General features: G+C 39.1%; 1 protein-coding gene across 8 annotated transcripts in view; it reads left to right on the top strand.

Moving 5' to 3' along the window:
* The window catches only part of GUCY1A1 (guanylate cyclase 1 soluble subunit alpha 1), a 63,047-nt gene that overhangs the window by 28,393 nt on the left and 19,679 nt on the right, over positions 1-14,975 (top strand). For all 8 annotated transcript variants that reach the window (XM_011231173.3, XM_019804960.2, XM_019804961.2 and 5 more), the window contains 5 exons: positions 2,249-2,617; positions 6,128-6,189; positions 10,232-10,290; positions 11,866-12,575; positions 14,170-14,655. In XM_011231173.3, the coding sequence (XP_011229475.2) occupies positions 2,363-2,617; positions 6,128-6,189; positions 10,232-10,290; positions 11,866-12,575; positions 14,170-14,655 (1,572 nt within the window). In that variant the 5' untranslated portion in view covers positions 2,249-2,362. The remainder of the gene's footprint in view (positions 1-2,248; positions 2,618-6,127; positions 6,190-10,231; positions 10,291-11,865; positions 12,576-14,169; positions 14,656-14,975) is intronic.

The following is a 14,975-nucleotide window of genomic DNA, read 5'->3' as shown; positions in this document are numbered from 1 at the left end:
GTTAAGTCACTGATAGAAACCCACAAATTAGCTGAAACCCGCAAATTAGATGAAATTGTCTACTCTCTGGCCCTTTACAGAAAGAGCCACTGTCCACTGATCTAAAGCATGTATGAGGATGGGAGTTACTGAATAGTAATAGTTACATTCAGATGCAGTAAAGACTGAGAAACATATATTTTCTCAGAATTGAATCTGAAAATAAATGTGGTTGAGAGCCTGGGATTTTTAGGTCTTTCAGACTCCAAGTAACCATTCCCCCATTTCCAAATTACCTTTGGGTCACTCAGTAGCCTGCTAAGAGAACTCCCTATTCTTTTCTGGCAAAAAACATGGTGGGGTGCCTGGGTGGCTCAGTCGTTGGGCGTCTGCCTTTGGCTCAGGGCATGATCCTGGTGTTCTGGGATTGAGCCCCTCATCAGGCTCCTCCGCTGGAGGCCTGCTTCTTCCTCTCCCACTCCCCCTGCTTGTGTTCCCCCTCTCGTTGGCTGTCTCTGTCTCTGTCAAATAGATAAATGAAATCTTTAAAAAAAAAAAAAAAGTCTTCTGCTTGTGAATAGATAGGGTCTTCCTTGTGTCTCCTTGAAGATTCGTAAATTACATGTGATCACAGATTTGGGGGAAGACTTTAAGTAACAGAGAGTAGCAGCAGCTTCTACTGGCCTGTCAGCATCTGTAATCTTCCCCCATACCTAATAACCCATGACACTCCCCAAGGGCCATCAGACGACAAGTTTAGCTACCTTATTTGTCGCAGTTCAGAAAACGAATTGTCCGTTGTTCTAAACTTATTAGAGAACTTATCTGTGACATTGCAAGCTGTTGTTTATACACATTAAGAACATATTAAGAGCATTGAGGCACACAGAAAAGAAAAGAAATAATTGAGCTCCTGTTCTAAAGACTGAAATGTAAGGCTTTAACCTGGAAAATTCAACTACTACCTCCAGCCTCTGAGCAGGAGAATTATTGTATTTTTTGCTTTTTAATAGAAACTTGTAAGCCATATCTTTAAGTGAATCCTAGTTTATGAACTAAGCCTGATTATGTAGAAACTGGTCTAGGAGTTTGGGTTCATAGAAAATACATTGGCTCTGCTATCACATGGACGTACATTTTGAAGCCTAGCTCTGTCACTTTGAAGCACATCAAATGAAGGAAAATAACCTCAACCGTTGAGCCTCTGATGCACTGGGGATAATAATAATGTGTCATATGGTTGCTGTGAGGCTTAACTGTAAACACAGAATCCCCAGCACTGTGCCAGGCACATCACTGGAAGTAAGTAAACTTGGGCTCTTTTGCACTCTTTTTGTGTTTTTTGATTTTCAAAGAATGGAAACAGTTGGTGATCCCCAGTTAATCAAGATCATTAGTTTTGTTAACAATGTGAATTCCCAACCAGACAGCTTCAGTGACAAATGACTATCAATGGGTTGTGGATTGTGCGTGGGGATTCACGGTCACAACATTAACACAAACAAAAGTACAAGGGAAATATGCCGGAATAGCTATGTGTATGATTTCAGTGGGCCTCTGGGAGGAGATGCCTTCTTGGTTTACTCCAGTGTCATCTACATTCAGATCCAGAGACACTTGCAAATCCAAAGGCATGATCTTAGGGATCAGGAGTTCTTTGAAAAAATATTATTGTTTTTCATTTGGATGATATTTTAAAATTACTTTGTTATTTATAGAAATGGGTATCTTCTTTGGCAGTAATCATTTCAGTTAATCCTTTTTCATCTGAAACTCAGTATTTCGGATCCATATATATCACTATATATATATTTTTTTCCTTTAAATATTGTGAGACACTGGTTTCTGCTATCCTGATTTTTCAGAAAGGACAGCATAATGAGAATGTAGCACTTAGCTCTAAGACATAGATTTATTCTTGGCTTTTGTCATAAAACCATAAAGTTCCACTCTTATGGAATCAAACTAGACCAAATGGGCTATAAAAATGGAAACCAGTAGTTTGTGGTAGGGACATTTGGGAGAAAATTTTGTTCCATTTGAAAAACACTAAAACCAAGTATTTTACTTGTATACTAAAATGCACACCTATTAAAAAAAGAGCTTTACCAAATGGTTCATCCATTTTGTAACTGACGTGTCCACGAGAGTTTTCTTTTTACTTGAAAATGACATATAAATGTATGGTCTTTGCTTTTTTACACCTGTGCTTTTCTGTTTTCAAGTATACATCACTTCTCTTTCTGTTTTGACTTTCTACTACCCGTAGACACGCCAGTCCCCAGTATCCTTGATCTGCTGGTGGCTTCCCTTTGTCAGTCCCACATAAGAAGAACAGCTCACCCAGGGGTGCTCCGCAGCAGGGTGAGGGGCACCGAACACCATGTTCTGCACAAAGCTGAAGGATCTCAAGATCACAGGGGAGTGCCCTTTGTCCTTATTGGCACCTGGGCAGGTTCCCAAGGAGCCGGGAGAAGAGGTAGCAGGAAGCTCAGAGAGTGACAAAGCAACTCTGGCAATCTGTCAGGATGTCCCCGAGAAGAATGTACCAAGAAGTCTTCCTCAAAGAAAGACCAGTAGGAGCCGAGTCTATCTACACACGTTAGCGGAGAGTATTTGCAAACTGATTTTTCCTGAGGTGAGTAACTTACCCTTTTGAGATTTTACTGATATTTTGAAAATCATAAAATAATATTTTTTAAGGAAAAGAAAATGTAAACACTTGCTTTCTCACCTGCAAGGCTCTAATAGATGTAGACTATTTCCTGGAAAGGTATAAAAACACTTCTTGAAAGTGATCATGTTCTTAAATTGTATGTAACCTTCAAATTTTTAAGATCTTGAATTCTTTTTTAACAGGATTGTGCATTCTGATGAACTTTATGACTTTGAGCAACTCTTTAGCCCCTCTTATCCTCAGCTTCCTTGTCTGTGAAATGGTAGTAATAACAGGCCCTACTCCCTAGAGTTTCAATGAGCATGAAGGGAGTTAATCTATGGCTCTTGCCATACCATAAGTGCCTGATAGATGTTAGCTATTCTCTTAAAATTAAGTTCCCTGAAGAATATTTTCTTCTACTTCCAAAGAGCATCATATGTTCCCTGCCAATTTGTTGAGGTGGGAAAATCTCCCTTTTCCTCCTCCGGTTCTGCGTCTGAAGTCTCTGCACAAGCCAGACTTGACCTGCTTCCTTGAGTCAGAGTCATGGCCGTGTGCTTGCAAATTAGCTCGGACACTTCTTGATATAGCTCTGTGAGCTGCGTACCTCATGGCACTTTGAGATCTGGAGCACCTTCTGTTAATCCACCTATAAGAGAACCTTGGGGACTGGGCACGTACCTAATGAGGTCACATATTTTAGGAATAGAGGGGTATGTGGAGAGCTCCTCTTCCGCTGCAGGGCTAATGAGAAGAGTAGCTGACAAGTTTTCATGATGTCTTCCTCCCTCTGGCAGCATTCACAGTTTTATATAAACTCACTTAATCTGGGAGGTTGGACATTGATCTAATCCGACTCCAGCTATAATAATCCACTGAACATTTTTAATTCACCCAACACCACCCCTCTGCTTTGTCCAGAGCACTGAAGAAGCACAGACTGCTGACTTTTAAAACTTAAAGGAACTTCAGAGGTAATCTTGTTTCATTCCCAAGAGGGACTTAGGGAAGTTAAACGACCTGACTAAAGTCACACAGCTTTCGAAGGGTAGAGCATTATTGCTGTCAACAGTATGGCTAGAGTGACTGAGAAAGAAGAGACTAGCATTGAAGCTTGAAGATGGAGAAATTAGAATCAACAGAAAGTTGAGGGAACTTACTTCCAAAACAACATTAGCACAATAGTGCTTTGGTTAATGGCCTTTGAAATGGAAATATTTCATTATTCTCACCCCACCCCAGTTACTAGACAGCCAGCTTTGGCTGGGATGAGCAATGTCATCCTTCTCAGGGAGTTGTTCGGCATCATCGTCTGGGAAGTGGTTGGGACTCTCATTTCCAAGAACAGAGTGAGACGCGCAGAGACGAACAGATGGTGAGGATAGGAAAGCTGGAAAGCTTCCATGCCTTCCCTGGGTCCTGTCATTACCATGTTGGCTTCATTATTTTGTTGGATAAATTCTGAATTCCTGCCATGGAAGTCAGACACATGTTGGACTCTCTTTTAAAAACATTCTAAATACCAATTCTAAATTATATTTTACCTTTTTTCTTTACTTAGAATAATCTGTGTTGTTTGTGAACTCATAGGAATAAACATCATAATTTGACTAGAGCATCATATAGAAGGGAAGACAAAGCTATAGGAACTCTAGGGGGTAAAGGGTACATTTGGCATTAATGACTAGAACTCTGACAACTGAGGGTATTTGCATCATAACAGTAAATGTCCCAGTGCTTGATGTGTTTGGACTGTGTGGCAATCAGTGTAGCTTACTTCCTCAACTGCCCAAACGTCAGCATCTTTGATCAAATACAAATTTTTTTTTTTTACTGATTTTTTTTTTTATGTGAACAGATTTGTTTCAATTCTATCAGCAACCTAAAGAAGAGACTCAAAACAGCACTTGACAGCATTATAGTTCTTGTTTTAGATAATTAGATTTAACTCCGTAGTCATGGTGTTCTGGGTTTGTTTTGGGGTTTTTTTGGCGGGGGAGGGGGCAAGTATCCTTAGCAGATTTAGAGTGGGGAGATGTCATTCCAGAGTAGTTGAATAGAAGGGCCTGGAAAGGTGTTATTGCTCATCCAGTGCAAACTGTTCATTTCTGTTTTTTTCAATAAATCCTAGATTTTTTTTTCTGTAAGCTCTATATGCACTTTAAAACTGAAAGTCCTTTCCATAACTCATTTTATTAAAACAGCAGCTTGCTCTATTTTGCTTAACTCTGTTGCCTCACTTGACCAGTGGAAACTGTAAGAGAGATATAAATAGTTCTTAGGGGAAAAGGAATTTCCCAACTTGGAATGTAACCAGAAAATTCTCCACTTTCCTCTGGGCAAACAACAGTTATATATATACACATATAGATACATATGGTTTTTATACGGAATGCAAAACATTGGCAGACCTGTTCACCAACGCTCTATCTACGTCCTACTTACCAACTAGCTAGAGAAAACAAGCCGTTAAGAGAGATCAATATATCTTCAGGTATTCATAAAGTATATGGAGGCTTACATACAAATAACTTACAATGTGGGAAAACTCCTGAAATACTCAGAAATCAATAAACGAGAGTAAAAGTATAAGTATTTGATGAAAATGATTAGTTCAAAGAAAGGAGATTAGTATAAGTTAAGGTAAATGCAAGATTTGTTTCAAATCAGCAATCAACTGACCTTGGTGAAAGCTTGGATTTAAGGGATTAGAGAAAGGGGAAAGACAGAGATAGCGCCAGAGTTTTCCAGGCCAGGACATGTAAATGAAATATGAAACATAAATTCCCATTTGTAGTTGAGAAAATCAGCAGGAGGGGCAGAGGGTAGGGTTTGTGAAGAGAACAAGAATTGGCTTGGCTTGAGCCCTGCTAAGATTGAAGCATTGGCAGCACATCCAAGAGGATTTCCTGACCCAGAGGAAGTGGTGCCCACAATTCTTCATGGAAGACCTGGCATTATCAAACTGGAGTCTTCTATTTGGGTTCCAACTCAGCTTGACCCTGTTTTGTGGCTCTTCAGTGAGACCACCCAAAAGCGGCAAACCCAGTGAGCCACAGCCCACATCATCCAAACTCAAATTAGTCAAAGCTCATTGTTTCTTCCCAGAGTTGAGAAACTTATAGGAAACCAGTCTCTGTTTCCAAAGCATAAATTCACCACACTCATCTGTAAAGTCATCACGTTTCTGCTTGACAGAAACTTCCAGGACAAATGTTTAAAATACCTATCTTCAGGGGGCGCCTGGATGGCACAGCAGCTAAGCGTCTGCCTTCGGCTCAGGGCGTGATCCCGGTGTTATGGGATCGAGCCCCACATCAAGCTCCTGTGCTATGAGCCTGCTTCTTCCTCTCCCACTCCCCCTGCTTGTGTTCCCTTTCTCACTGGCTGTCTCTATCTCTATCGAATAAAATCTTTAAAAAAAAATACCTATCTTCAAGTAAATTATTATTTAAGGGAATGTTTACAACTTTTCTTTTCCATTTTTAGTTGGAGCGGCTGCACCTTGCACTTCAGAGGACATTGGCGAAACACCAACTAAAAGAAAGCAGGTAAATTGAACCACTTGAGTTGTGCGAACCTCCCATTCCACTTACTGATTCCCTGCAAACAGCCACCACTTAGTAAATGCATTGACACGTCTCAAATCACTGTGGCGTGTGAGAAACTGGACTAAGGGTTTTTAATTGCCACTAATATGAAAGTAAGTGCATTTATTTTTCACATTGAGTACATCCCTGAGCTTAGATTTATATAAAATGTTCAGGACTTACAGCTGTTTAGGAAATGGTAGAACTGAGTCTCAAGCCTGGGTTTTTCGGGAGCCCATGATTTTAACCATGTTGCCCTATAGTATACTGCTGCTTTGAACAAGCCATAAGGCCTGTTCTTTCCTACAAAGAGGTAATGTCAATACTTCACAGGTGAGGCAGGGATCCCAGGTGATCAGTACCGACTCCTGCCAAAAGGTGGAGCAGGGTCTCAGCAGGGGGGCTGCGGCAACTCCCGCACACGTTCAAGTTTCAGCTGCTGCATCAGGAGGAGATTGAAGAAGGATCGAAGTAGGGAGGGTGGTTAAAAGGGAGGGGTTGACTCAGGGGGCTTGAGGCAGCAGCTGTTTATGAATCCTGAGGGAGGAAGGGTTTCTGCATTTTCATAACCAGTTGGTTACATTTGTGTGCACTGACTGAGAAGCAGTTCCATTTATACCTTTTTCTTGCACTCTGTCTTTGAAAATTTTTAAGGAAAGCTTTCTATAAACTGTTAATATATAAGATTTTTTTAAAAATCTGATTTATAGAGTTAATTTTTCAAATATATCTTGGCACATTTACTGCTGGCGGATAATTTGATTGGCCTTGTTTTTGATTCCTTGGAATTCTCAAGGATTATTTCATTTGTAAATAATAGGATAAATACTTGGGTTCAAATTTGCAGAACTGAACACGGCAGCTTTGCAAACCCACATCATAGTGGGGAATATTTTAGACATTCATTCATCTATTTCTCATGAGTGGATTATCTGTCCTTAATTTTCCCTGTTGACTAACTGGTCCAAGACTGCAGGCAGCAGGCAAGCCAAGAAGGAGTCAGGAAGAGTCCAGAAGGAGAGAGTGTGAATCTATGTGTCTGACAGAAGCTTTGTTTACACAAGTGATATGAAAAGCATTCCAGAATGCCTCTGACCTTAATTCTCAGTCAAGCTGATAAGATAGCCAGAAGTCATTGTAGCTACGCTACTGTGTCTGTCTGCTTAAGACCTTGGCAGCCAGTTGGCTCAAACTTGATTCTCAGGGCTTCGTGTTCTGAAATGTTCCTAAGCTAGATGCTGCAGGGGTTCAGTTAGGTTGTATTCCCAGGGGTGTATCTCTTTAAAAATACCTCAAAACTAAAATAAAAAATTTAAAAAAAGAATTTTTTTAATTCTGAAAAGTTGTTTTTACCACTTCCTTGATTTCTTAAAGAGCTGATCATACTTTTAAATTGTGCTAATGATAATTATTCAGTTGTTGAAATAAGATGACAAACCTTTTTTCTCATGACTGCCTGCTGATATGCTAAATGGCTTCTCTCTGCTTTGCTTTTTTAGTTCTTGGATATATTTTTCATTTCCTTTTCTCCCCCATCTTCATTTTGGAAAGTCAGCTGCCATTTCTACGGCTCTCAGCCTGCCAACCCAACCACTGAACATTACTCTTTTTTTTTTTTTTGACTGTGTATTATCTTATATGATTTGAAAAGCAAAAAAAATCAATATATTAAACAATAAACTGTCCCTAAATGAAGACTGGAGCCCCCTGCTCCCCACCTTTTAAGTGGGTGAATTTCAATACCGTCATTGTGATATCTTTTCGGGTTGGTTTCACAGACAGCTTTTGCTTCGTTTCTATTCCTAGGATCTTCTGATCACATCATTATATCTGTGCATGGCTGGGGTGTGTGTGTGTGTGTGTGTCTACAAGCACACACACATCTGCTGGCACATATGCAAGCTAGTCCTTTTGTTTTTTTGAAGGTAAAGATAGGGGACTTATTTTTAATTGCACTATGTGCTGTTTGGAGTAAGTTTTGCACACATCTCATATCACAGGTGCAGGGAATTGGCAGAATTAGGGTTCCCTGAGCAGAAATTTTCTCATAGGATCTTCTGATCACATCATTATATCTGTGCATGGCTGGGGTGTGTGTGTGTGTGTGTGTCTACAAGCACACACACATCTGCTGGCACATATGCAAGCTAGTCCTTTTGTTTTTTTGAAGGTAAAGATAGGGGACTTATTTTTAATTGCACTATGTGCTGTTTGGAGTAAGTTTTGCACACATCTCATATCACAGGTGCAGGGAATTGGCAGAATTAGGGTTCCCTGAGCAGAAATTTTCTCATTCTTTAGGAAAACAAAACAAAATAGAAATTGCTTAAATGAGAAAAATAAGCAAATCTGAAGATGATTAATATAAAATAATGTATAACAAGAGGTTTGGGGATATCTAGACTCAGACTAAACATAAAATTATATAGTGAGCCTCAACCNGTTCCCTCTCTCGCTGGCTGTCTCTATCTCTGTCAAATAAATAAATAAAATCTTTAAAAAAAAAAAAAAGAAATTTTCTCATTCTTTAGGAAAACAAAACAAAATAGAAATTGCTTAAATGAGAAAAATAAGCAAATCTGAAGATGATTAATATAAAATAATGTATAACAAGAGGTTTGGGGATATCTAGACTCAGACTAAACATAAAATTATATAGTGAGCCTCAACCAATGTAGATAAGAAAGTATTTCTACCTAGCATTTTAAAAAATTACAAGCAATGTACCTTTATGTGATAAAANAATATAAAATAATGTATAACAAGAGGTTTGGGGATATCTAGACTCAGACTAAACATAAAATTATATAGTGAGTCTCAACCAATTTAGATAAGAAATATTTCTACCTAGCACTTTAAAAAATTACAAGCAATGTACCTTTATGTGATAAAATAGTGGACTGAGCAGTTTTCCTTCTTGAAAATATTTCCTTTTGAAACTTCTCTACATGTATTGTGTTTTATTGAAATCTGTTTAAAATTTAGATTTTTGCCTGCTTGTAAACTTGGCTTATCTAATGGAAAATTGAACTACAAATAGAACCTTAGGTGTCTTTTAACTTGTGTTAGTAATTTGGCCAATTTGGTCATAATAAGTCATCAGTATTAGAAATCATAAAAAAAAAAACAATAAGGCAAACATGAATCAATAAGTCATCCAGTGGAAATAACCAAAACTTTTTATCAGTCAAAATGTATGCTATTATATTATCAACTTCTATGCTACAAAAACCAATTCAGTAATTGAATAAAGAATAGATTTCTTTAATTACTAATTTTTATACACATAGCTCACTATAATAATGCCTGAGAGATAAATAGATAGAACCTTAAACTCAGAAACAAGATATGCTACGTATTTGCTTTAGAAGAAAGACAGTGGGGGCACCTGGGTGGCTCAGTCGGTTAAACATCTGCCTTCAGCTCAGGTCATGATCCTAGGGCCCTGGGATGGAGTCCTGAGTTGGATTCTCTGTTCAGTGGGGAGTCTGCTTTTCCCTCTGCCCACTTCTCCCTCTCCCTCTGCCTGCTGCTCCCCCTGCTTATACTCTCTCTCTCTCTGTGTCAAATAAATAAATGAATAAAATCTTTAAAAAGAAAAGAAAAAAGACAGTGAAACATAAAAAGTGACATCCATCAATAAGTACATTTTTCTTCTTCGTTGTGTTACCAGAAAAAACCTGGTGGATTTATTACCATCCCCTACTTGGCCATTTCATACTTCTGGTCCCCTGCCAGTGTAAACCTCAATAGTATTAGCCTAAGTAAAGTTAACTTAAAAGGTAAATATGCTTCAAAAAATGATGAAACACTCCAAATCAGGTATATTTTGGGGTTGCACATGTCATTGCTCCTTTCTCGTAAACTTGATAGTCAATATTTGCCTCCACAGAAAAGGCAGCTCAAACTCTTTTCTGTTGTCATGTTTTTATCTACATCTTCTGATTAGAAGATGTAGCATTCATTTGTCAGTTTATAATTGAAGATATTGATATATTTTCAGGAAATCTTTGGAAAGAGAAGACTTGGAAAAAATAATTACAGACCAAGCAATTGCAGCAGGTAATAGAATTGTTTAAGTATATGTAATTAGGGAGTAATTATACCTACAAAATTAATATTTTACCTACAAACTAATATTTTCTAGTAGTAAAAAATATTTATCTGTAGAACTAAAATTTTCTCCTAAAATATTCATATTTATTTTTTGGTGACTTCCAATGGGAAGTATTCAGTATTATGTATTGTGTTAATATAAAGAATAATTCTTTTTCATGCAGTGTATTTTTGTTTGACCGAAAACATTTCCTCTTCTTTATAATGTTTATTTGCTGAGACATAGATAAGGCTGCATGGGAAGCTGACTCATAGACATTTACATGCTTTGGCCTTGAACTTAACTAAGTATTCCTCATTTATGCGTGAAAAATTTTACTCAACAAAGTAAAATAAAGAATTTTTTTAAAGGTTGGAAGCAATCCTGGGAAAAAGGATTAACATTGTTCTCATATTAATAATTAGTTTGAGGGAAGCAAGTAGATGAGTAACTTTGTCATACTGTCCTTTTCAAAGTTGAAGGACATGGACCAATGGGTTAAATCTTTCTAAAGGTACAAGTTATTAAGAATTTAGTGATGATGATGATAGTGATGACTGACACTGAGCCCTTCCTGGGAGCCTGGCACTATTGTCAGCATAGTCTCTCCACATCACAACAGTGCTATGAAAAGGGCGCTATTGTTTTTCCAAATTGCAGATGAGAAAAAAAAAAGATACACAGAATTTAAAGAATAAAGGAGATTAGGGAAGGAGTTATAGGAAGTAAATAAATACCAAACAAATATTCATTCAGGTAACGTTAAGCAACGAGAATGTTGTTTTGCCAAAAAAACCCCCAAAAAGCAAAAAAACAAACACACAAAAAAAACTTAAAAATGACTTTATATCATCTCTAGAGAAAAATGACAAAATTGAGTTTCATGACTGGTGATTTTAAATTCATTCTTGTCTGATATTCCTACTGCCCTAGGCCCTCCAGGTGGGACGGTGCCCCCTCCTCAAGATGTACTGTGTTTGTCATTAACATAATGATGGGAGAGCTTTTTCTGAAATGAACTTGATTCTGTAATACTGATTAATCTCCCTGAACAGTCTGTTCAGGGAGATTAAAAATTGTATGTTATACTTAATTTATTGTTCTTTTGTAATTACCTGATGGGGAATTTTTGTTTGGAGTCTCCAGAATTGTAGAAACTCATTGTAGATAATCTGAATATAGATGGTTAATTTTGGTTGAAACTCTTTTTACCAGCCATAAAGGGAGCTAAATCATCAAGTCAAATGGTATTAAAAATAGTAGTAACCATTGGGGCACCTGGGCAGCTCAGTCAGTTAAGTGTCTGCCTTTGGCTCAGGTCATGATCCCGGGGTCCTGGGATCGAGCCCCACGTCGGTCTCCCTGCTCAGTGGGGATCCTGCTTCTTCCTCTCCCACTCCACCTGCTTGTGTGCTCTCTCTCTCTCTCTCTGTCAAATAAATAAATATTTTTTAAAATTTTTAAAAAAATAGTAGTAACTGTACAGCTCTTCCAAGAATGATATAGTTGATATGGCAGAAAAATGTGTTCTTTGCTTTCAGGAGTTCCAGTGGAAATCGTCAAAGAATCTCTCGGGGAAGAGCTTTTCAAAATATGTTATGAGGAAGATGAACACATCCTAGGTGTGGTTGGAGGAACCCTCAAAGATTTTTTAAATAGCTTTAGCACCCTTCTGAAACAGAGCAGCCACTGCCAAGAAGCAGAAAAGAGAGGCAGGTTTGAGGATGCTTCCATTCTGTGCCTGGATAAAGATCATGATTTCTTAAACGTGTACTATTTTTTCCCTAAGAGAATCACATCCCTGATTCTTCCTGGCATCATTAAGGCCGCTGCTCGCGTGTTGTACGAGACCGAAGTCGAAGTGTCACTCCTGCCTCCCTGCTTCCGAAATGACTGCAGCGAGTTCGTCAATCAGCCCTATTTGTTATACTCCCTTCATATCAAAAGCACCAAACCATCCCTGTCCCCGGGCAAACCCCAGTCCTCGTTGGTGATTCCCGCTTCCCTCTTCTGTAAGACGTTCCCTTTCCATTTCATGTTTGACAAAGACCTGACAATCCTGCAATTTGGCAATGGCATTAGAAGGCTGATGAACCGGAGGGACTTTCAAGGAAAGCCGAATTTTCAAGAGTACTTTGAAATTCTGACTCCCAAAATCAACCAGACGTTTAGTGGAATCATGGCTATGTTGAACATGCAGTTTGTCGTCCGTGTGAGGAGGTGGGACAACTCTGTGAAGAAATCTTCAAGGGTAAGGAAAATGTCATGGTAGTTGGAGTATGAGAGAAATCATTCCTTAAGGACTAGAAACAAAAAGGTAAAAAGATAGGCATCGCTTCAAATGTTTTGATAAAACATTTATGTTTAAGACAATTCTAACATAATTTTAAGACTGAAATAAATTTGAAACAAAATTCTTTCTTCATTCATTTGCTTGCTTTTTTGATTCGTTACTTTACAAATATTTGTTGGATGTGGTCTACCTTTTAAAATCCTCTCAGAGTATTTTATAAACCGAATTAGATAAATATTTATATAAAAATATGTTTTCAATCATCATCAAATAGCTGGCAACTTGGAGTAACAAGAGGCATTATTCTGCAACAAATGAACAAAAACGACTTATTTCTTAGAGGAGACAACTAAATGGATTTTTAAATCAATATTTAAAAGACATGGAAAGGGGTGCCTGGGTGGCGCAGTCGTTAAGCATCTGCCTTCGGCTCAGGGTGTGATCCCAGCATTATGGGATCGAGCCCCACATTGGGCTCCTCTGCCATGAGCCGGCTTCTTCCTCTCCCACTCCCCCTGCTTGTGTTCCCTCTCTTGCTGGCTGTCTCTATCTCTGTCAAATAAATAAATAAAATCTTAAAAAAAAATAAATTAAAAGACATGGAAAAGCAATAACTTTTTTAATTGTTAGAGAATGTTGTGGGGGGTTCTTCTCGTGGTAGAGAATTTGGAGAATCATTTAGTCCAAGGAAAGAGTTTGCAAAATCATAGTTGATGGTACAAGCAAAGGTAATATTCAGGTTTACGTGCATCTAACTTTTAAATGTGCATAATTCCAGGAGATGAGCAGTTTGTTCCCCAAATGAAAACAGTTTTACCACTTTTTATCATAAAAGCAATGTAGCTAAAGGCTCAAAACAGGTAATACGTAAAGATGTTCATTGCAGCCAAAAAATCGAAGGCATTAGTTAGATACATTTTTTGTGTGAAACAAAACAAAATACTGCTTGCCACTTCCTTTTTCTCACTAAACAACCCATTTCAGACATTCTTCTATGTTATGAAGGCCCATTTCCCTTTTCCAAAGGCTGTATAGAATCCCACTATATGGTTGTCCTCTACTTAATTTAACCAGCCCCGTATTAAAGGATATTTCAGTTGATTTTAACTCTTTGCTGCGGTAAACACACTTACACATATTTGTTCTCACTCATACAGTAAACCAGGATGATCGGCCACTCACATCTCTCAAGGCTTCCCCAGTACAATCCTTTACACTATCTGCTACTATTAAAAGAAAATAATAGCAGAAACATCCGCATTCCCCCTAGTGAGAAAGCCTCAAAGCAAGGATTTTTTTGCATGGTTTATTGAAAATCATGATCTCTCTGTAGTTATTCCAACCTAGCCGTTCTTCAAATGTCCACGTGCATTTTAGAATGCACAGTAAATCAGAACTATAAGAAAGCACACTGTTCCTTTTCAGCAGGTAGGGAAAAAATTGAGTTTAAACACAATGGGATCCTCACTGTATCTTCTGCCTTTCCTTTTGTCTCAGAAAGGTGTTTGGAAACTGAAATAACCACGACAATGGGTTTGCCTTTGCTTCCCAGGTTATGGACCTCAAAGGCCAAATGATCTACATTGTCGAATCCAGTGCCATCTTGTTCCTGGGGTCACCCTGTGTGGACAGATTAGAAGATTTTACGGGACGAGGGCTCTACCTCTCAGACATCCCGATTCACAATGCACTGAGGGATGTCGTCTTGATAGGGGAGCAGGCCAGAGCGCAAGATGGCCTGAAGAAGAGGCTGGGCAAGCTGAAGGCCACCCTTGAGCAAGCCCACCAAGCCTTGGAGGAGGAGAAGAAGAAGACGGTGGATCTCTTGTGCTCCATATTTCCCTGCGAGGTTGCGCAGCAGCTGTGGCAAGGGCAAGTTGTGCAAGCCAAGAAGTTCAGTGACGTCACCATGCTCTTCTCAGACATCGTGGGGTTCACAGCCATTTGCTCCCAGTGCTCACCCCTGCAGGTCATCACCATGCTCAATGCGCTCTACACTCGCTTTGACCGGCAGTGCGGCGAGTTGGATGTCTACAAGGTAGGGGTGGAGGAGGGCAAGGCGCATTGGACAGGCAGAAGTCACTGAGACAGTGCTGCAGCCAGGACCCCGAGTTACCGAGTTACCGTTACTGTGCAGATGAAAGGCTTTTTCTGCAAGCCGCATCCTGGGAGCAGGCATTGTGTGTTAATCACGTGGGTGTGCTCCAGCCAGAAATAGCTCAGAAACGGAGATAATTATTCCATGAAAGGACTACCCCATTGTCTTCTCAAAGAATAAGCAAAGAATGGCGGGGTGATAGGCTGAGTGGAGGATGGGGTGTACGGCCCAGGGAACGGATACAGTTTAAAAGTCAGTAA

The sequence above is a fragment of the Ailuropoda melanoleuca genome, chromosome 5, assembly GCF_002007445.2.
Source record: "Ailuropoda melanoleuca isolate Jingjing chromosome 5, ASM200744v2, whole genome shotgun sequence".
NCBI lineage: Eukaryota > Metazoa > Chordata > Mammalia > Carnivora > Ursidae > Ailuropoda > Ailuropoda melanoleuca.
Note: the sequence above shows the minus strand (reverse complement) of the source record. Positions and strands in the feature narration are given on the sequence as shown.